Source organism: Xenopus laevis, chromosome 4L, assembly GCF_017654675.1.
Source record: "Xenopus laevis strain J_2021 chromosome 4L, Xenopus_laevis_v10.1, whole genome shotgun sequence".
In the NCBI taxonomy this organism is placed as follows: Eukaryota; Metazoa; Chordata; class Amphibia; order Anura; family Pipidae; genus Xenopus; species Xenopus laevis.
The window spans coordinates 21,328,732-21,352,629 of NC_054377.1; the positions used below are offsets into that span (position 1 = coordinate 21,328,732).

The 23,898-nt window shown below is 36.1% G+C and overlaps 1 protein-coding gene across 1 annotated transcript in view; it reads left to right on the forward strand.

Annotated features, from left to right (window-relative positions):
- LOC108713470 (intestinal mucin-like protein) overlaps positions 1–22,108 on the forward strand; it is a 32,131-nt gene extending 10,023 nt beyond the window's left edge. Inside the window, exons 6-15 of the mRNA XM_018257037.1 lie at positions 1,484–1,662; positions 6,750–6,781; positions 8,659–8,836; positions 8,971–9,081; positions 9,962–10,002; positions 15,930–16,058; positions 18,550–18,666; positions 21,108–21,227; positions 21,665–21,716; positions 22,062–22,108. Of these exons, the coding sequence (XP_018112526.1) occupies positions 1,484–1,662; positions 6,750–6,781; positions 8,659–8,836; positions 8,971–9,081; positions 9,962–10,002; positions 15,930–16,058; positions 18,550–18,666; positions 21,108–21,227; positions 21,665–21,716; positions 22,062–22,108 (1,006 nt within the window). The remainder of the gene's footprint in view (positions 1–1,483; positions 1,663–6,749; positions 6,782–8,658; positions 8,837–8,970; positions 9,082–9,961; positions 10,003–15,929; positions 16,059–18,549; positions 18,667–21,107; positions 21,228–21,664; positions 21,717–22,061) is intronic.
- Positions 22,109–23,898: the final 1,790 nt, after the last annotated feature.

The following is a 23,898-nucleotide window of genomic DNA, read 5'->3' on the forward strand; positions in this document are numbered from 1 at the left end:
CTCTCTCAACAGCAGCGATCGGCGAATTTGGGGCGTTTCTCAGAAAAATTCACGAATTTCCCGCGAAATTCAGTTGTCTAATTTTTGACGCTGGCGTCCGTTTTTGGCGCCAGCACACATTCGTCGGCAAAAGTTCGCGGCAGTTTCGCAAATTTATTTGCCAGCGACAAATCACGGGAATTCGCCCCAAATTCGCTCCTGGCGAATAAATTCGCCCATCACTACTCAACAGCCCTTTTTTGCTAATTGAGTAAACACAGAATGAAGAGATTTCCTTTTTTCAACTATTTTCACTTGCAGCTTCATTTATGTATAACTATGAATGAATATAAGCATACACGTCACCTAAACTGACCAAAGTGTAATCCTGGTAATTTGAACAAGGAATTAAAATAACCTCCAATTTAATGATCTCATACTAAAAAAAAAGAAATTGCCAATTAATTGACCAATTACCTATTAAGAAGACATTTTTAGATAAAATTATATGAATTCATATACTGGAACATGTACTAAAACCAAGATTCCAGATTTACAGTAGTTGCTCAGATGATCTAAAGATGATTTAAAGAAAAACATAAGATATACAGGTATACTATGCAATTTCGAGGGATCTGATAATTTGCTTGAGAGAAATTAACAGATAATTGTTTCTGTTGCTTTTCTTAAACCAAGATTAAACTATTTTTTTTAAAACCACGTATGAAAGATCTGAATAAAAAAAAGAAGAATGGAAAAAACGCTGACCAATGCCCTAAGGAATCCAAAAACCTCAAAAAATTCAGACAATTTCAGAAAATTACTAGTATATAGTGATGAGCGAATTTGCGCCGTTTCGCTTCGCCGGCAAATCAGCGAAAAATTTGCGAAACGGCGCCAGCATCTCTTTATTTTGACGCCGGCTTCCGTTTTTTTTACCAAGATACCTGTTTTTGATGCCGACGCCCGTTTTTAATGCAGGCATCCATTTTTTTGGATGCCAATTTTTTTTTGACCGCCAGCGAATTTCTGTGGCCGTTTCGTGAATTTCCACGTCTGTTTCGTGAATTTCTGCGCCAGCGGCGAATCGCGCAAATTCTCTGCGAATTCCAGCCTGGCAAATAAATTCGCCCATCACTTACTAGTATAAAGAAATCTCTCTAAAAGTCTGAATGGCTAAAAAAGGTCCAGTAGGATCAGTGCAGCTCCAATTGATTTCTATAGGACTTCAACTGCTTTTAGTTGCCAAAGTTTGTTTGTGGTTTTTACACTTAATAAATCTCAAATGTTTAAAGTTTTAGAAAAATAAAAAACATAAATTTTTTGAGAAAAAAATATGATTAAAAAAATATAAGTAGTGTTAGTAAATAGGCCCCATCGTCTTAATAAATAGGATTTTCACTGGTGAATTTTTTTTTCAAATGTACATTTTTTTGTCAACTTCTACAATATTATACATTATTTAATAAAAAAACTCTTTTTCACAAAATAATTTTTATTTCAGGGTCTTTGCTCCATGTCATGAAAACATCCCACCGGACACTTACTTCCAGATGTGTTTGAAAAAAGCCTGTCAAACTGATGATGAGATTAACCTCTGCTCCATTTTAGAAAGCTATGCCAGACAGTGCCAGCTGCAGGGAACGTGTGTAGATTGGCGAAACAGTACTGGAAACATGTGTGGTAGGTGGCATGCTCATCTCAAAAGCTTTCTTTATCTACTGCATGATGTATGCTACTTTTATGATGATGTAAGAATATGGGTAAAAGGAAAAACCATAGCCAAACCCTCACAATCGTTCTTTCACTTTTTTGTTGTTGCTGCCAAGGGACATATGGAAAGAAATTCTGAATTCTTTTGACCTCCACCCAGGTTTTTTTTGGCTATCATTTTCTTACTTTGTAAAAAAAAAAACTAAAAATACCACAGGTGTTTATAGTTAGGAATGGAATTTATTCATATTAATCTTGAATACATATTCAATCTAAAGCAGTGTTTATAAAAAACGTTCAGTCCTTATGACATATAGACAAAATTATGACGACACTTACAGGGACATTACCGCAGTCTTCTACTCTTTTAAAATACATATAATTTTTTGTAAAATGTAAATATGAATTTTAGAAATTATCGTATGTGTGTGCATTTATTAAAACTCAAAACTAGTGAGTGAATGAGTGAGTAATGAGTGAATCTGTCCCACTTTGCTCTCCAAAAAAAAATTGCTAAACTAAAGAAAATGGCAAAAATTCACAAAATACATTAAGGGACACATTTATCAAGGGTTGAATTTTGAAGATTAAAAACTTAGTATTTCGACCATTGAATAGGCCAAATTCGACAGTCAAACTTTTCTGTTTGAATTTAAATTGTTTGATCGATCGTAGAAATCGTTCGAATAGATCGATTCGAACGATTTAATCGATCGATCGAACGATTTTCAAAAAAAATACTTTGACTTTTTAAAATTTAGCCAAATTTTGGCTATAGGTTCTAGGAGGTTCCCATAGGCTAACATAGTAATTCGGCAGGTTTAAGGTGGCGAAGTGTTGAAGTCGAACTTTTTTAAAGAGACAGTACTTCGATTTTTGAATGGTCGAATATTCAAAGTATTTTCAAATTCAAATCAAAGTCGAAGTCGAATTTGGCCTATTCGATGGTCGAAGTAACCAAAAATTACTTCGAAATGCGACGTTTTTGAATTCGAAAATACACTTTGAATTCACTTCGACCCTTAGAAAATGTGCCCCTAAATCAATGGGTGTTTTTTCATAGCTGCTCTTTTCTGCACAAAATACATGTAAGTTAAAGGATATTTTTTCACAGTAAAATGCATTAAAGTCAATGGGTGGTTTCCTTTTTTCTTGCTGAAAAAATGTTCAAAGCAACATTTTTGGCCAGTAAAAAAAATGCGCACATGGCAAAATGCTGAATTTCCCTGTGAATTCATATTGTCAACTTTCGAATCAAATGATTTCGCTTGCAAAGTGTTTGAAAGATTTCATATTTTTTATTACTTCCCAAACCAAAAGCATATCGGATCAATACAGTTATGAAACAAAATGTTTTAATGACTTTCTAAACTATTTCTGTTACATTCTCTTTCCAATTTAATGCAGCATACAAATGCCCTCTTGAAATGGACTACCAGGCCTGCGGACCCTCACAACCACCAACATGCTATCCAAAGTGAGTATATATAATAGCATATATTTGATATATAATAAAGATGAATATTGTAGATCAAACACTACAGTCAGTTATACTTATTTGAGCAAGTGGTTGAAGATAGACAATGATTTGTCAAAGCAACAGCTGCTACTAAAAAAACAATAGACTAACCAATAATGATTTTTTTTTTTACATAGGGGCAGATTTATAAAGGGTCGAATTTCGAAGGTAAAAATACTTCAAAATTCAACCATCGAATTGGAATACTTCGACTTCGAATATCGAAGTCAACGTTTTTTTTTACCGAATTTGACCGTTTTGCGTTCAAAGTAAAATCGTTTGATCGAACGATTCGAAGGATTTCATCGATTGATCAAACGATTTTTCTTTGACTTACAAAAACTTAGAAAACTGCTCTAGAAGGTCCCCATAGGCTAACATAGCACTTCGGCAGGTTTAGTTTGGCGAAGTATTGAAGTCGAAGTTTTTTTAAAGAGACAGTACTTTGATTATCGAATGGTCGAATATTCAAACTATTTTACTTCAAATCGAATTCGAAGTCGAAGTCCTGGTATCCAATTCGATGGTCGAAGTATCCAATATAATTACTTAGAATTTAGAATTTTTTTACTTCGAAAATTCCCTCGAATTCTCTTCGACCCTTTATAAATCTGCCCCTTTAAAATATATACTAATGGAGCACTAGTTCTCTTTGATGAATAGTAAAAATATCACAGATGTCTATGTTGCACTCTTAGGGGTTGATTTGATTAAGATGACTACTTCTGTAAACTAGTAAATGGCCACTACACCTTGTGCCAATTCTGTCAAAAAATGGTTCTACATTCTGTACAACAAGTTGCAGCATACACTACTTACCTGGCACCTGTAATGACACAACAGTAAATCACAACTTAAGCATTAGCACTGATCATAGAAACCCTACAGGTTGAGGACTTATTGTACATGGAACATTACCCATAGTGCCGGGCACTCCAGGCAACCCGGCCATCCACTTCGCCCCCGCTGCGGGTGTGCTCAAATGAGGACGTGCATGTGGCCATGCTCAACTGAGGACATGTGCACGGATGTACGCAACCACGTCCGTCCCCCAACCTTTGCACCCTGGGCACATGCCTCTTCTGTCTGCCCCTAGTTCCGGCCCCCGTTACCCATGCCCAATATTCTACCAAACAATTATGTTTTCTGTTGCTTCTGTCTGGGCAACATTGGTGTATTTAATGTGCAAATCTACTGTGCAAACAATCACACATTTTTATTTGTGCTGGCATAATCACAAATTGTGAATATTTATGAGGACACCACAAATTTGGTGGTGGGAAAAATATTTGCTATACGCAATTGCAAATTTATATTTGCAAAATTACTGTCAACTCATTAGTTCGTACTTACCATGCACAGTGCCCTCACTCATAGAAACACCCATCTTATTTGTGAGCCATTTGCGTATACTTGTGCCAATGTGCATCAAACCACTATTTTCAGAAATAGGAAAGACAACACAGCACTACAAAACTTAAGTATTTAGCACATTTGCAAAACAACCATATGAGAATATAAAAAATTCACCTGGAATAATGACCCCCACTGTATTCTACACTGCAACAGACAGAATGAGAACCCCTTCTATACTTTGTGATTGCCCCAATAGCCCAAATATATCAACATAACACATAAGTCCCACAACTACAACTATTACAATAGTCTATAGGAAAACAACTTACAACGTAAGTGGATATGTTTCCAGCACACACAAAGACAGAGACTTTAGATCACAATGTGATCATATTTTTCAAAGATTTAGATGTATCAATATGAGTGTGTATAAATTTTAACAAAAAAGTTTATTTTGAAAGACTGCCAGTAACCAGTACAAATGACGTCACTGAGGGATGTTTCTGTACAGCCGGGAAAATACTTTTCAACCACTACACAAACCTTTGTGTTCCCACATGCCGTAAGCAAATTATTTATATCTACTTTTGTTTTAACCATTTTTTAATATGACAATACCAACTAATATCTATTTGTTAAAATTCTATTTTTTTTTTATATAAATGATTGCACAATAATAGTAATAGACAGAGACATCACCACAAAGTAGTAGTATGGCATCCAATTTAAAAGTCCATAATTCAATATAAGAAGGGTTGGGTATAGGTCCAGGTTTAATCAATATCCATGAGTCCATACACCTCTTTTTAGCACCTTCATAGTATTTGAACCATATGGTGTTTCAGAATCTATGTGTAATTACATTTCTATAATTTTTAAAATAAATAGAGGGCAGGGTGGATTAGTGTTTTAAAAAGTTTGGGGAGGCTTACCTAAAAAAACATAGACTATCATTGCAATGGATCTCCAGAAAATATTATGCAATTAATATTTAAAGTGGACCTGTCACCCAGACACAAAAATCTGTAAAATAAAAGTCCTTTTCAAATTAAAATCCAATTTCTATTTTTTATTAAAGCAATCATAGCTGTTGTAAGCTCATTTAAAAATCTCAGCTGTCAATCAAATATTGTCTGCCCCTCCTCTATGCCTAGGCAAAGAGGCGGGGCAGACAATTACTTTCACTTTCCATTCAGCACTTCCTAGATGTCACTGCTCTCCCCACATTCCCCCGTTCTCTTCACCACTTAATTGTGCAGCCAGTGCATAAGAATGGACATCAGGTCCCCCCATTCTGGTGCACAAACAAGATTCTGAGATGATACAAGGCTTGCCTTAAAGGAAAACTATACCCCCAAAAGGAATACTAAAGCAACAGATAGTTTATATCAAATTGAATGACATATTAAAGAATCTTACCAAACTGGAATATATATTTACATAAATATTGCCCTTTTACATCTCTTGCCTTGAACCACCATTTTGTGACTCTATCTGTGCTGCCTCAGAGATCACCTGACCAGAAATACCACAACACTAACTGTAACAGGAAGAAGTGAGGAAGCAAAAGGCAGAACGCTGTCTGTTAATTGGCTCATGTGACTTTACATGTGGTTTGTATGTGTGCACAGTGAATCGTACGATCTCAGGGGGCGGCCCTTATTTTTTAAAATGGCAATTTTCTATTTATGATTACCCAATGGCACATACTACTAAAAAAGTATATTATTATGATAATGGTTCATTTACATGAAGCAGGGTTTTACACATGAGCTGTTTTACTCAGTATCTTTTAATAGAGACCTACATTGTTTGGGGGGTATAGTTTTCCTTTAATAACAGTGTCCACAAAATGGCTGCTGGCTGCTTGTTATAATTATGACTTACCAGACTGAAGGATACAAGATTCAAATAATTTATACAGTGTAATTACAGTTCATTTTGCTTGACTAATGTGATAAAATAGGATTTTGAATAATTTTTTTTGGGTGACGTTTGATGTGCAGTTTATCTTTCCTTTTATGTTGATCTTGTACTGTATATGTTCAAAACACATTCAAACAAAAACAAATAAAATGTTATATTTATAGCATGATAAATTAAAAAGTTATAAAATGAAATAGATATATTCTTTAAATATAGATGGTGCTATATTTACTTATTTATAGTACTTGTTTTTCAGCATGTATTGGTCCTGATGGAATGCCTAAAATGGTAAGATTGTTGTCAGACTAATAATTAAATGAATTGTTGTATTGTTACAAACAGCTATGCATTCTTCACCCCCAGGGAGTTAGCTTTTTGATGTATTAAACTTAGTGATGCACTGAATCCACTATTCTGAAATTTGGTGAACCTCAAATCTTTAATGAAGGGTTCAGAGAAATTCCTAACTGAATTGAAACCATAATTGGCATAGGCCAATCAGGGCAAGAAAAAAAAGGGAAAAAATAGCAATTTACTTTTAGGCAATATTATCAGTTTCATCATTCAGATCAGATTTGCTGTACCTGTATCCTTAGGGGCAAAATTAAAGTGGCTAATGGGCACCGGCATATTTACGCTAGTGAAGGAGATAGACTTTGGCGCAACTTCGCACTCTAACGCCAGGCAAATTTTCGCTCTGTTGAAAGAGCATTACTATGCAAATTCACTAAGTTTTTCATTTACTGAATGTTACCTCTATCGCCAGACTTACCTTTGCCACCTCAGACCAGACGGAGTGCAATAGAGTAGATAGGAGTTGGCCCAAAAAAAGTTGCAATTTTTTTCTTAGTCCCAAAAAATGCTGGCATATTTTCCTTTTTACAGGGTGATAGGCTGAAATAGTAAATAATTTTTTGGGTACCCTCCTTCCCCCCTACATTTCTTTACATATGGCACATAAACTATACTGTGAGCTCATGTGTAGTGTAATATAACAACTCTATTTTATTTTATTAAGGTTCCCAATCCCTGGGCTTGTGTAGTGTACTTTATTTGCTGCAACATATACGTCCATTGAAATGTAACTTCCCGCTGTATGCAAATTATCTAACGCTAGCGCAACTTCGCTATGCCTGGCGTAGTAACTCTAGCACAACTTTGCAAGCATTAGGCGCCAGCGATGAAACTTCGCAACTTAGTGTTGGCTGTGCGAAGTTGCACCTGGCGAAGTGTAGCGCAGGCGGCGAAGTGTAGCGCAGGTGGCGAAGCCATCGCTGGCGAATTTTGGCCTGTTAATGAATTTCCCTCATAGTGTTTTTGCCATGGTTTTACATTGGCAGGGCATGAGCTAGCATGGTGTGCCAGGCACAGGTGATAAGTAAAGAGTCCCCTTCACTGACCCCTGTAGTGATCTGCACTTTGCATTTACAGTCAGAAGGGGAGCAAATGCTTTCTGTATGAGTTCAAGCTCTCTAACTCTCTTACTAAATGAACCTTCATGTTTTCTCTTGTTCAGCAAACTACTTGGTTAAAGGGGTAGTTCACTTCAATTTAATTTTTACTATGTTATAGAAAGTGTTAGCAACTTTTCATTTGACCTTAATCTGTTATAGCCTTTGAATTATTTGCCTTTTAAAACCTTTGCTTCAAGGTGAGGGACGTGAGCTTGTGGTGGCAAATTCTATTATTTCCTTGTATGTTAATATCTACAATTAGTTTAGTATAGTCATTGATGCATGTAATTCATATATGTGAATGTATATATACAGTATACACACACACATATATGCATTGTGGTTCATTTGGAGGGATTGAATTGAATGGACTTCTGTTACCCATTTAAATGAAAAATACATGGAAGAAGACCCACAAGAGGGGATAAGCCCCATCAACTGTATTACGTTATAACGGTGAAAGCGTAATGCATCACTGCATATTAGATCACACACAGCTATTTTGCCCAGATCAGTTGCAATTATTAACTAGTATCATTTGCATGAATTTAAAACTTTTTAAAAACATACAAATTTCTGTTGAGCATTAGAATACAATGTATTGTGGTCATATACTGGATATGACATTTGTTTTGTTTAAGTCAGCACTTGTGTATATACATGTTTAGAAGTTATTCTAATGAATTTATATTTTGCTACTGAATTTCACAGCCTGGGTCATCCTGGATTACTGGCTGCTATGACTGTATTTGTGAGATGAACTCAGTGACTGTGCAATGCCAGCCAGTCCAGTGCGCTACACCAGTCACTCCCCCTTGCACAAATGCTGGCTATGCTGTAGTTGAAGTCAAAGATCCACTTCAACCATGCTGTTCTAAGTTTGAATGCCGTAAGTAGCCATGTACACGAGACATGTGCATATATTTTGCCAAATAAATGGTCCAGTTGTATCCTAGAATGTAATCAATATTTGTACATATTATAATCTACAATAATATTCCTTTTTTTCACACTCTCTTATAGGATGCAATACAAGCTTATGCCAAAATACAACAACAACAGAATGTCCTCTTGGGTTCCAGTTAACAGTCCCTGTTTATGCAAATGGAGAGTGCTGTGTTATTAATGAATGCAGTAAGTTAATGTGTGTGTCTATAAAAATAGCACAGTTGAAGCCTTGAAGGATCTTGAAGGTTCACCAACGAAATGGAAATAAGAATCTTAAGCAATATTTTCTTTTTTCTTCCTAACATCCCACCATCAGAAATAAAGGGTTGTGCCATCAGTGTTAAATTCTGCTCAACCAGTTTATGATCTGATTAGATCTATATCTCTATGTATCTATGTATCTGTCTGTCTGTCTGTCTGTCTATCTATCTATCTATCTCCTCATATACCCATAAACGCCCTCATGATCCTTGCACTCATCTCAAGTAAATATATTGCCTATACAATTCACCACAAGAGTTGAGTCATATATAAAATCATTCTCACTGAGGGCTCATCTGACAAGCTCCAGTCTAACTCTATTCTAAAATGTTCAAAAGAACCACCTCCTAGAGGGAATATTTGAATAGTCTTCCTTGGCAACAACCCAACCTTGATAAAAGCAATTTTTCTCATTTCTTTCTGTTTATCTCCATTTCATTATAGTTTTTAGCTGCTTGGGAAAGGGATTTCATTTCTACTGTAAATTGATATTTATTTTTATTGTCAAATTTATAATAATTTATCCCTGTAAAATGCTGAATACATTTGTGGTACTATATAAATAACAACAACAACAATAATAATAATAATAATAATATCAATTACAATACAAATCAGCTGGTTCAGTCAAAAACATTCCTATTATACAACTCATTCAATGTGTAGCTAATCTTTGTTTCTGATGCTGAAATCTGTTTCTCAACTACTGACGTACATTTCTTGTCAAAAGCTCTTAAAATTAAAAGTCCATTTCAATTGTTAAATAAATCCTCAAAACATATTTTTTGCTTATGTTTCCACAAAGAACCTATGAATGTTTGTGTGGAAAATGGGACAATATATCTGGTAAGTGGCTATCTTATTAAAAAGGCAATGACTGGATTTTAGCATTGATTATTAATTTATATTGACTTTGAAAACTTTCTCTTAATATAATAGCCAAACCAAGTTGTACCCTCCCTTAACCCTGATGTCTGCACAGAATGTACCTGCACTTCTGAGACAGATCCATTCACCATGATAAACTCAGTGGCTTGTCTTTCAAAGGAATGTTTGACAACATGCAAAGAGGTGAATTTTGTCTGTTAATTTAAATAATTTATCAAAACACCACTATCATTAAAAATGTATCCTAAACATTTTTCTACCATGATGTCTTGTATTTTACCTTGGTAGGGTTTCAACTATACAGTAAAGGATGGAGAGTGTTGTGGTACCTGTGTGCAGGTGACGTGCATCATGACTATGGAAAATGAAACAATAATTATTCAGGTACAGAAATTATGCCCTTTAACTAAGTATATAACTATGCCTTGTGTCTGACATATAGTGATGGGTGAATTTGCGCCGTTTCTCGTTTTTGACGCCGGCGTGAATTTTTTTTTTATGCTGGCAAATTTTCTCCAGCGAATTTTTGCGAGCGTTTCGCAAATTTATTTGCCGGCGGCGAATCGCGCGAATTTGCGCCTGGCGAATAAATTCACCCATCACTACTGACATATACTGTAAATATTATAGAAATGCATTTATTCCATATATATTTATCTATTTGTAGAAATAAGACAGAAGCTCCTAATAAGCGTCTATGTTTTGAAGCTCCCTACACTTCCTAGATTTTATAACTGCTTGTATTTCTTGCCACGCACAATACCCAATTATACTATATATCACATAGGTACTTGCCTTTATCATAAGCTTGGCAGATAATTATGGTGGACTCTCAAACCACCTTGATAAACAACATTCCCAGGTCAAAATGTTTAGCCTTTAATGTTTTTAAGAAATTCAATACAGCAGTGATATTCAACTTTAGCGCCATTGCAACATGAATGCCTGGGGTTGATATAATACAGTATATGGGGAAGAACCACCCTTTCAACCTAAATAACAAAAAGAGCAAATCGACCATAGTGGGGGCCCCAGAATTTTCAGATTACTTTAAAATCGTAATATTGATGTAAAAGTATGGTGAAAGTCCTTCTCTAGCACCAGACAGATCTATAATTTTCTCCATGTACCACATTGGGGCTCATTTAACACCATTAGGAAACATTTGACTGTGGATAGTAACCCATGGCATATATTTATTATTCATATAAATATTCATAATTATATTCAAATTATGTAAAGATACTACATACTAAACTTGATTCTATCAGTTCAAATATATCTCATTTACTAACATTGGGCAAATTGCCATAATACAGTACCCATGCTAGCCAATAAGCTGTAGTCAGGCTGCTGCAAGTAGACTAATAAATACAATATCTGATTGGTTGCTCTGGGTTTCTGCATTTAGTAACTTTGGTAAGTGAAGCTAAAGAAACCAAGTATGTCAATAATTTTTTTCAACCAGGAACACTTGACATGAGTGATACTAGGGGAACTATTAATTAAACCTCAAATTTTTCTAGTCGAGTTTTTAAAGAGGGAAAACTCGAATTTTTAAAGGAAAACAACTCGAATTTTTAAAGGAAAACAACTCAAATTTTTTCAAGGAAATCATTGTCAATGTCCCTTTTAAAATTTGAAGATGTTTCTTGACATCCTGATCTGCGCTGGTTTTCAGATGATAATCCAAAATAATCAAGGTTATAGGGCGACAACTCAAAAAAGTTGTACAATTTGAGCATCAAATTCAAAAATTTAAATTGTCGCACAATTTTGTTGAGACATTTTACGAACCAACAATTTTGAGCTTGATAAATTCATGGATGGGCATTAGTCAACATTGTTTTAAAGGAGAACTAATGCTCAACTAAGGCTTAACTAAAGAAGTAGGCTAACCCCTACGATTAGTCCTGACGAATAACCCTTAATCCCTGACGAAGCCGTTCAAGGTGAAACATGCGTTGGCCAAGTGGGCCATGTGGTTGAATGCAAGCTCTGGATAATCGGCATTTATACTGGCATTGAGAAAGCAAGTGAACATGGACTTCCTATCGAACCGCAATGCAACCAGCTCCTAGCTGTCTTACCGACATGAGAGTTCCGTGACACAACCGCTACACGAGGTGAAGCCATGGTGGTAATGTATACACTGCTCACGGACAAATGTGTTGGATAATAACATATCTATTCAGCTAACACCGGAGCCACATGAGCTGCTGATTTATATGGACAGCAAGCACTTTATTATCAATGCCCTTTCCGCAAGTCATATGGTGTCAGCTGGATGCAGAAAGTTACTTAATCTGCCTGTCGCTACAATTCATATAAACAGCAACAGATAAGCAGGCAAGAACTGTGACATTGATATATTGCTTTCTTTCAAGCTAAGTAGCAGTTAATATAAGGATTTTCAGAGAACTGATACAGTAACTGCTCTAACAAGGAAGCTGAATATAAAACCAGAGCCCACATGTCTCACAAAATCGACAATTTTATTTTAATGATATGTGTATAAAATTACTGCAGCAAACAATTCATAAGGAATATATTTAATTGAAATCGTAATAATGAATTAAAGGACCAGTAACATCAAAAAATTTTTTAAAAGAATTCGTTAAATGAAAAAATACAATGAAAAAAAACACCAAGAGAAATAAAATCTTAAAATAGCAAAGCTTTTATTATGAAATAACTTACAGAAACTCTGCTTCCGCTCCTCTTCAGAAAAGAGATACGGCGACCATCCATACTGCGGCGCTCAATTTCTCCTCCCTGGCTATTCTAGTGACAGTGTTTCCTCTGCCCCCATCTCCTTTTCCAGCTCTCGGTGCCGATACCCTGAGACCCTATTGGCCCGAGCAGAAGCATTTGCTGCGGTTGACATTATTATTGAAGTGAAGGAGTCAGTGGCGGCCAAGGAGGTGGAGGGGCAGAAGTTGGTGGCAGAGGCTTGATCTCTACCTCGGCCCATCCGCACAGCCACATGCACGGACTGAGCCACCTGTCCCACCAGGCGGCCATGAACATGAACTCTGTCCTTCAGCACCCTGGACTGGTCACCCCTAGTTTGATCCTCCGCTGCTTGAATCAGCGAAGCCTTCCAACTCACGGGGTCAGTCTCTGAGTCACAGACACACAAGACTCCCTTTACGTACAGTCCTTGAACGGATCTTGCGGAGCAAACTGAAGTAGAACAGCACCACCGTGCCACTCGGCCCTCACCATCACCACCATCAGGTGCTTTAGCCCAGGGACCTCCTGGAACACTTCACCTCCCTGTCCCTAGCATGGTCGCCGCTCATCACTGCAATGGGGGGCAGGTGGCTTCGGCTGTGGGGGCAGCGGCATTCTTTTAAAAAAAATAATTGATGTTACTGGTCCTTTAATGATTGCTAATTAACTATATACATAAGTTTGGACAAATTGATTAACTGCAATTGATGTATTTAATTGAAAATGAAATAATGAATTAAAGGAAAACTATACCCCCAAAATGAATACTTAAGCAACAGATAGTTTATATCAAATTGAATGACATATTAAAGAATCTTACCAAACTGGAATATATATTTACATAAATATTGCCCTTTTACATCTCTTGCCTTAAACCACCATTTCGTGACTCTATCTGTGCTGCCTCAGAGATCACCTGACCAGAAATACTACAACACTTAGGGGCCGATTCACTAAATTCGAGTTAAGGATTCGAAGTAAAAAAACTTCGAATTTCGAAGGTTTTTTTGGGCTACTTCGACCATCGAATGGGCTACTTCGACCTTCGACTACGACTTCGAATCGAAGGATTCGTAGTAAAAATCGCTTGACTATTCGACCATTCGATAGTCGAAGTACTGTCTCTTTAAAAAAAACTTCGACCCCCTAGTTCGGCAGATAAAAGCTACCGAAGTCAATGTTAGCCTATGGGGAAGGTCCCCATAGGCTTGCCTAACTTTTTTTGATCGAAGGATATTCCTTCGATCGTTGCATTAAAATCCTTCGAATCGTTCGGTTCAAAGGATTTTATCGTTCGATCGAAGGAATAATCCTTCGATCGTACTATCTGCGCTAAATCCTTCGACTTCGATATTCGAAGTCGAAGGATTTCAATTCCTAGTCAAATATCGAGGGTTAATTAACCCTCGATATTCGACCCATAGTTAATCAGCCCCTTACTGTAACAGGAAGAAGTGAGGAAGCAAAAGGTAGAACTCTTTCTGTTAATTGGCTCATGTGACCTTACATGTGGTTTGTATGTGTGCACAGTGGGGCAAAATCACTAACATTTGTAGTTGTGCCAGGCGCAACTTTGCCGCACTTCGCCACACTTCGCCAGGCATAGTTTCGCCAGCGCTCCGCAAATTCACTAAAATCCGAAGTTGCGCACAGGGGTAGCGTAAGATTGCGAAGTTGCGCTAGCGTTGATTCGCTAAGTGAAGCAAAGTTACGCTAGCGAAGGCTAATTTGCATATGGCGCCAAATTCAAATTTCAATGGAGGAATACGTATCAGCACTACAAATGGCTAGAAAACCTTCAAAACATCAAATAAAAATTTTATTTTGCCCTACACATGTGCCCACTGTCTAGGTAAGTTGCCATGAGTCAGGAAATGTAGGGGGGAAGGAGGGGAGCCCCAAAAAATTTTTCGATCTTTTTCAGGCTATCACCCATAATGTAGAAAACACGCCAGCGTTTTTTGGGACTTAGAAAAATTTTTGAATTTTTTTGAAGCAATCCCTATCTACTCTATTGCGCTTCGCCTGGTCTGAGGTGGCGAAGGAAGTCTAGCGTAAAAGGTAGCGTTCAGTACACTGCGCGCGTTAGTGAATTTGCGCAGTAACGAAAATGCCAAACGCTAGCGAATTAACGCTAGCGTTCGGCACTTCGGCGCTTAGTGAATTTGCCCCAGTGAATCTTACGATTTCAGGGGCGGCCCTTATTTTTTAAAATGGCAATTTTCTATTTATGATAATCCAATGGCACATACTACTAAAAAAGTATATTATTATGATAATGGTTCATTTACATGAAGCAGGGTTTTACACATGAGCTGTTTTACTCAGTATCTTTTAATAGAGACCTACATTGTTTGGGTGGTATAGTTTTCCTTTAATGATGGTTGATTAATTATGTACATGAATTTTGATAAATTGATATTGCACAAAAGTTTTTTAACAATAATTCTTTTTTGTATGTCGAATAAAAAACCTCAAATTAGTTTTCTCCAATAATCAATTATTTAATGATTAAGTACACAATAATATGAAGTAATTTACTGTGTGCGAGAAACAAGATTCTTAATTTATCGACCTTAACCCCTAAGATTAGCTTCTCAACAGCTGCTCAGAGCCCACTGAGCATGTGAGTGTCACAAACACTTTCCAAGATGGTGACCCCCTGTGACAAGTTTGAAGTCCTGGATCATTGCTGCTATTGACAAGCTGAAACTTTAGGCTGGTGCAATAAGTTCAGTAAATAAAATATGCCATTTTTAGCCATATTCATTTTTACGGTTCAGTACTCCTTTAATAAAAAATTTGGAAAAAATTTCTTTTGGTAACACCCCCCCCCCCCGTGTAATATACATTTGGTGCAAAAGTAAGGATACTTGGATATGAATACATATATTTGTAACTATTTATGTAACCATGTAGTTCAGGTATTCACACTATACTGTGCTATTCTGTAACAGTGTCTGTAACAACTTTAGCTTTAATTCACATCTTCTGAAAAATCTGGCCAAAGTCAGTAGAACTGAACTTGGATTTATTTATACACATTGTACTAAGGATACATCTTTCTTAATATCTTAAAATCCTATTTTTTTTCCTATAATTCCTATTTATCTTCCAGGTGTTTTTATATTTAATTTTATCTTTTACAGCCTGGAGAGTCATGGAACATGCCTGGCAATAACTGTTCCTACCATGTATGTGAAGCAAGAGAAGACCACGTCATTCTTACCACAGTGCAAACACTCTGTGCAGTCTTAAGTCAAAGTGACTGTGGGATGGTAGGAATTTTACCATTTATTTTAAAAATGTTTTGGAAAATATTCACAAACTGCAAGTTCTCTGCAAATCAAGACAAACTTTTATAAGCAATAGTTTGTATCTTTGGAATTTACTGTACCATGATTCATTTAAGTAGTTCGTCTTAAAAAAAGGTAAAGATTTTAAATAGAACAATGCAAATAATAACACTGCTGAAAATTCACTTTCACTTTTCATATGATTGTATGTTTCCTTATTGATTCTGAGAAAGTGTGAGTAGCTTCTTAGACAGCCATAATATCAAGGTCTACAGTTTTTTCCGATTTATGCGTTTTTTTATATTCTCCTCTTAAGTGTGAAGGCAACAAAGAAGCACCTACTATAGAAGTTTTTTTAAACATCCTGGCAAACCTTATAAACTCAACCTTTGATAAATAATCCCCTTAATGTACATATTCAACATGTATAACAAGTTCAGTTGGTAGTAGGTAGAAAAACAACCTCTTTGAAGACAATTTCTCAGATACTATGTATGGCGGGGTTAGATGGTGCTTATGATATCAATATGAACAGTGTTTATGGGAATACAGGTACAGTAGGGTAGTTACAAAAACCCACATGGTACTAGGAATTGGTGAATAATTATAATCAAATATTTAATAATGCGGCCCACAAAAATATGTCTTGTCTTGAGCCTTGAGACTTTGAAGGATTGATAATAACCAGTTTAATAGGATGAAGTAGGAAGTTGGTAATACAACTGGGATATCACTTGTTTACAGATTTCTGGATAGCATACAAGGCTTGTACTGAATTGACTTTTTGCCTTTTATTTTAAATCTTTTGCTCACAAAAAGTCTATGGGTGTTTTAATATCTTGAAGATTAACAGGGCAAAATAAAAGCATCTTTATGTTGGGTTCCTGCTAGGTAAATCCTTAAATCATTAGTGTAAACCAGTGCAGATGTAACAAAAGGTCCCTAATGTGGGTATACCAGTGCACGATCCCTTTTTGAGCACACCACCCACTTCCACTGTTACCCACTACTAACTTTTACAATTCTATTTCTGTATTCCTACATAGAAAGCCATTCTTCTATTCCTTCAAAACTAAACGCAAAGATTACCTCTTTAAACACATCTAACTCTTGATGCTTATAAGGTAATGCCTCAGTCACTATAAATTGCTGCACATATTAACTTCTTATATGTATTTGTAACTTACCCACCCACTTAAACTGTAAATGGGGGTAATGCCTTATTTTCACTTATTTTCACTTCCCACCCTTTCCACTCTGTTCAGGCTTGTTTTTATAAGCCTGATATAGTCATATAGTTCCTGATAAAGTAGAAGATAACATGTTGGCTGCATCTGCTGTCCCCCACTGGCAGCACCTCCAGGGAATGGGTATCTACATAGCTGAGGTGACATAAGTAGATGGAGATGGTTTGCCAGGTTCCACCACAAGTACAGGTCATTGAACAGAAGGATATCCTCTTGTCTTCCTTCTTAGCCCCCTCCTTTGTTGTGCTCTGTCTGAAGCTCTCTTCATAAACACTGCATATATTTTACTTTTACATACATTTTTACCTGAGTTTTTCTTCCATTTTTTTATGTCATACGTATATAGATTTAAAAAAAAAAAAAAAGCAGATTTGCTACCCATGGATCCTCTAAGATGTGCCTTTATCCATGGAAACTTGAGTTAGGACAACAGCAAACACAATAAATTGAGAAGCACATAAAAATATCTACACTTACATTATTCAGCAGTTGTTTTGACTTCCGAGCCAATGATTTTTTTTTTTCCAAAAAAAAAAAATCAGATTAAATTGCAAGAGGAATAGAATGTATTATGTAATATAGAGTCTCATGTACTGTACATGATGTAGGGTGATATACTCCAATACAATCTGAAGTGTCTAAACATATATTTTTCATTTTTTTCTTGGTTTGCTTTTTTGGATACATTTGTATTTTTCATAGGGTTATCGGTATACAGTTGTAGCTGGCGACTGCTGTGGAGAGTGTGAATTGTTGACCTGTATAGTAATCCTGGACAACAATTTTACCCATGTCTTGCAGGTACTTGTTATTTTCCTATAATCTTAATAAGGGGTCATTTGGAAAGACTCCAAGACTTGTACTTTTTTCATACAATCTTTGTGCTGCCGCTGTTGTTGTGAAATGGTGGGGGAACCTTCTGTGCATGTCATGAAATGGTAAGGGCTACACTATGCCTTTTGTAAAATGCAGGGGACAACACTGTGTCTGTGGTAAAATGCTTAGGGCCACACTTTCCCTGTTGTAAAATGGTTAGAGCCACACTGTCTGTTGTGGAATTCTATGGCTAGACTCCCACACCTGAAGACACATGGGCTACGCAGCTGCAGTATGGATCTATTGAATGCAATAAGTACATAGAAGAAGTTCAGCATGATATTATGGTGCTATGAAAGGGGCTCATTTAAAGCACCATTTACCTAACACTCTTCCTATTATCATTATAGCCTGGTGAAGTCTGGTCTCCATCAGATAATCCTTGTGTAATTCATGAATGTGTTCAAAAGGTTGACACCGTTTATTTGGATTCCAAACAAAAACTCTGCATAATTAACTGTGGGCCGGTAAGTTAGCTATCCATGCCAGTTATTCTTGAAGAGGCTGTACGCTAATTAATCTTTTTTTTGTGGGGGGTTTACATGTCCTTTAATATGATGAAGATCCTTTTTACAGCCTGTTGCTTGTTTTTCTTTCTGTTTTATATTTAATTTGTATTATTATTAGCAGATGTGGTGAAACTGTATATTTTTGGATGACCTTTATTTTGAGTATAGTAGTCATACTATATCCTGCTAATGTCAATTTATTATTATTTAAAATATTTAATTGTTTTGAAAAAAAAAAACAGATTTGCTCTAATTGTGGCAATTGAGGCTTACACAAAAATGACTACAGTTTCCTTTTAGCTGCAAAATATATTAGAATAGTTTTTGTTTATTGCCAACCACCTAACATATTTTGCTTACTATATATACTGTATACATTCTTACAACTTTTCAGTATTTCTGCTTTCTCATCGCTAGGGATATTTATATACAGAAATCACTGGAGAATGTTGTGGGGAGTGCATTAGAGTGGCATGTTCCCTGAACATGGATAACATGACAAAAATATTGCAGGTATGATTTCAAATATGAATTATTGTTAAAATATGTGAAAAGTTTCAGTGTGAAAAGTCATGCAATTTATCATTTCTTAAAAAATACCCCAAGGGTTCAACACTTTTGCCTGTAGATCTCAGAAAAGTATACAGCAGTAGACACTGCTGTGTTTTGTCATCTATTAACTCATTTCTTACTGTATGTGTTAAAGGGATTCTGTCACAATTTTCCTGGTGTAGTTTTTATTTCTAAATTACACTGTTTACACTGCACATAATTCACTCTCCCATATAAAATTTCATTCCTGAATCATTTTAAAATTTAAAATATTGGTCTGTAGGCAGCCATCTCAGGTAATTTTGCCAGGTCATGTGCTTTCAGAAAGAGCCAGCACTTTAGGATGAAACTGCTTTCTAGCAGACTGTTGTTTCTCCTACTCAATGTAACTGAATGTATCTAAGTGGGACCTGAATTTTTACTATTGAGTGCTGCACCTACCATGGATCTGTTATCTTGTGTTAGGGAGCTGTTATCTGGTTACCTTTCATTTGTTCTGTTGTTAGGCTGTGGGGAGAAGGAAGGGGGTGATATCACTCCAACTTGCAGTACAGCAGTAAAGAGTGACTTAAGTTTATCAGAGCACAAGTCACATGACTGGGGGCAGCTGGAAAACTGACAATATGTCTAGCACCATGTCAGATTTCAAAATTATAGACAAATAAAAAATCTGTTAGCTCTTTTGAGAAACTGATTTCAGTGCAGAATTCTGCTTGAGCAGCACTATTAACTGATGCATTTTGGAAAAAAAAAACATGATGGTATCCCTTTAATTGAACACACGTGGATGATTTCTTAGGGATTTCCTAATGGATGGTTTCCTAATCATTTCCTATCTTAGCAAGAACCAACTAAAAGTCCTTCCTTCATATCTCAATACCTGATATTCTGGCCTGTGAGCAATAAGTTTAAATACGGGCACAGGCAATTTAGCTGTATTTAACTAAACATCATGGCACCCTGTGGATGTTCAAAGCTTTCACATTGAATCAAATGACTTGATAATTGGGAGAGAATTATATGAAGGTGTGGACCCTGTAACTTCAGCTTATGAGCACCCACACATGCTGATGCTGTCAGATTTGATGTAATACGATCTGCACAGAACACAACAAATGGTGAAACTTTGGGCTAAATAGTCATATTGCATACTGAATATTCATACCTCCCAACATTTTTTAAATAGAAAGAGGAACAAAAAGATTTGCTGTGTGTAAAAATTTGTTTGAGAACGCCCATGTCATGGCCACAACCCCTATTTACCATGTTCATTTTACAAAATTTGGCAGGTTCTGAAAGTTTGAACACAATTCTGTTTTTTATGTGTTATTACAGTTTTACTATTGAAGGTGAACCTGCAAGTCAGTTTCCCCAAGAGACCTGTTTATCTTAAATTGTTACAATTACTTATTTAATTATCTTAAATTTTTACAAAGATATCCAAGTGTACCTGGTTCCCTGCATCTTATTGTGACTGTTCAGTGCAGGAGATCAAAGAGAAGAGTCGGGACATTTCAGTAACAAGCCAGGACTGCGGGTTGAGCTGTAAAAATTAGGATTGTCCCACTCAAAATGGGAGGTCTGCATATTTATGAGATGTCAACATTTATATTTATATATTCCAGGCAATGTATTAAGTCTAATTTCAAAGCAGAAGGTGTTTTAAGATTGAGGTTATAAGGAGGATGGGGCAATGCACAAAATCATTTTGAAAGATCATTGAAAATGTAGCGGGCCTGCAATATTATTCATGAAAAGGTTCCATACCTTATGAAACTGTACAATGTTTTAACAGTGACCTCAATCTTGTTTACATTTTTATCTGCCTGTCTTTTTGTTCCTTAAAGCCAGGAGAAACTTTCATTCCTCCAGACAACCCCTGTATCAAATATATTTGTAGCCAGGCAGATGGACTGGTGGCTGAGAAGACTGTGTGCCCAAAGTTTGATGCTGCAGATTGCAAAGAGGTAAGGCATTTGGCTGTAAAATGGGAGACATAATAACAGTCACAGGGCAGCCATTTGCTTAACATTTGAGCATGCCATTCCTTTAGTTTGTATTTTTCACATTTTTATTTAATTGAAAAAAGTACCAACCCTTCCATACACTCACATACACTACTGTATATATTCTGTATATATACCAATATCTATACTAATTGTATTGATTTTAGTATCACAATTGCATATATCAAAAATTTAAACTAATAGAATCTGGCCCCATATGGTAATCCAAGCAAAAGGAAAGTAGTATTTTATGCAAATTATATCCTGCCCCAGCAGATGTGCAGCTGGTGTTGTAGTTATCACATAATCGCATATCTTAAACTTGGGAAGGATGCCTTAATCCACTTACTGGTTCCCCAGTATTTACTTTTGATAAAATGTAATATTTATATTAACAGGGTACAAGCAATATGACTGCTGATGGCTGCTGTATGACTTGTGAAATGCAGGGTAAGTATTTGTCTTGTAAATTCCACGAAAGGCCAGGCAATAAACATTTTTACTATATTTGTGGAACAGATAAACACAGTGCAATAAATTCAAAACCACAGCTTCAATAAAACATTTCACTACTACTGGATGTAATATATAAGCAAAATGCTTATTGCATGAACTGTTCAAAACAGGTAGTGACCATTTCTGAAACAATTCTAATCTTTAAGCACCTTCTAAACACCGGGGACTTATAAACGTGAAGGGAAATTAATAGCACACATTCATTTGATATATGGATTGTATTTTCTTTGTATCATCTTTGTTTTTCTATTCTAATTATCTCAACATTTTTAATGTTAGATCTGGTTCTTGAATCTGCAACAACGTTTAATTATGATAGTCACTAGATTTTTATTGTTATTTTAATTTATGTTTCTTTAACTCTCTAGTTTTGCCTGGTTAGTACTCATCTAACAGCTAGCAATTTCCAAAATGTAAAGATTCACAACAGAATTTAAATGATTATTTTATCATTATCTAAAGTAATTCCATCATACAAGGTAATGTGTGCATTTTTTGTAGCTGCTCAGAAAAATTGCTCATTGTACAGCATGTCAGCCCATATACAATCTGGAGACTGTAACTCATCAGAACCAGTTGATTTAACATACTGTGCAGGGACCTGCAGCTCATCATTCATGTAAGTAACAACAAAAATTGGTCCTAGGTTAGAGGGCCATACCAAAAATGAGTCACCAAATGATTTAGTCTGTGGTACATACATTAATATAGTTTCTTCTACAACAATCCATTACTTTGTATTATTTAGGAATAAAAATAATATTTATGCTGCATGTTGTATGTGTAAAAATTGTTTTTCAATTGTTTGGTGGATCGAGTTCATGCCTGCTCGGAAAAATTGCACCACAAGTTACTGTATACAATAGCTTTACAATTGCATGTGAACATTGCTGGTCTCGTCAAACATTATCCATGACCAATGTTCTACCCAAAGGCAACCATATATGAATAACATGTAATCCCTTTTCTTGTGACATTACACTCATGTAGATCCATGGGAATTTCAGAAAAGCTAATTTTGGTTTCCTCAATTCATTACTTAAGAGTACTAATTGGGGAGTTTTGGGGCAATTGACCTGGTAAATGGTTTGGAAAGTCTTGGTTATAAAGAAACCCAAAATTTGGTTGCTTACACTAAAGTAGAAAGGTAGGATATAATAACATATAAATTTACAAAGGGACCATATAATAAACTCTAAAATCAAATACTTTATTTATCAGTAGGTCCTTCTAGCAGACACAAGGACATCCATTCTGATGAAGAAAGGAGATTCCATGTTAATATTCGTAAAGGGCTAGGAAGTTTTGGAATTCTGTCCCTGAATCAGTTGTACTGGCAGATCCATTTGATAGTTTCAAAAAAGGGGTCCGATGGTTGAAATTCAAGTCTTGGGGAAGGACTGGTCCCATTGCCAGCTTGAAGTCAGGAAGGAATTTTTTGCCCCTCTGAAGCAAATTGGAGAGGCTTATAATTGTTGGATTCTGGATCAACTAGTGCAGAGATCCCCAACCTTTTTACTTGTGAGCCACATTCAAATGTAAAAAGAGTTGGGGAGCAACACAAGCATGAAAAAGTCCCTTGTGGTGCCAAATAAGGGCTGTGATTGTCCATTTGGTAGCCTCTATGTGAACTGGCAGCCTACAGGAGATACTACTTGGCAGTATACTTAGTTTTTATGCAAAACTTGATTCCAAGCCTGGAATTCAAAAACCTTCTTTGAGGCTACGGAGAGCAACATTCAAGGGGTTGCTCACGAGCTACTGGTTGGGGATCACTGAACTAGTGGTTAGGCAGGTTTATATGGATATAAAAGGTTGAACTTGATGGGCATGTGTCTCTTTTTAACCTAAGTTACTATACTACACTTTTAGGGAATACCTGTTATAGTTGCGATTGAATAAACTACACAGTGTGGTGTATTGAAAAGTGAATTTATGTTATTTTGCAAAACCAAAATATAATTCAAACCACATGGCATATGACAGATCCCCATGTTAAAATGCCTTGTTCCAATGTATGAAATGTAGTGTTGATTGTTTAAAACAAGATATTAATAATATTAATATTGCCCTTGTGGTGCTCATAAGGGTTCTATATGAAGAAAGTTTTAAAATC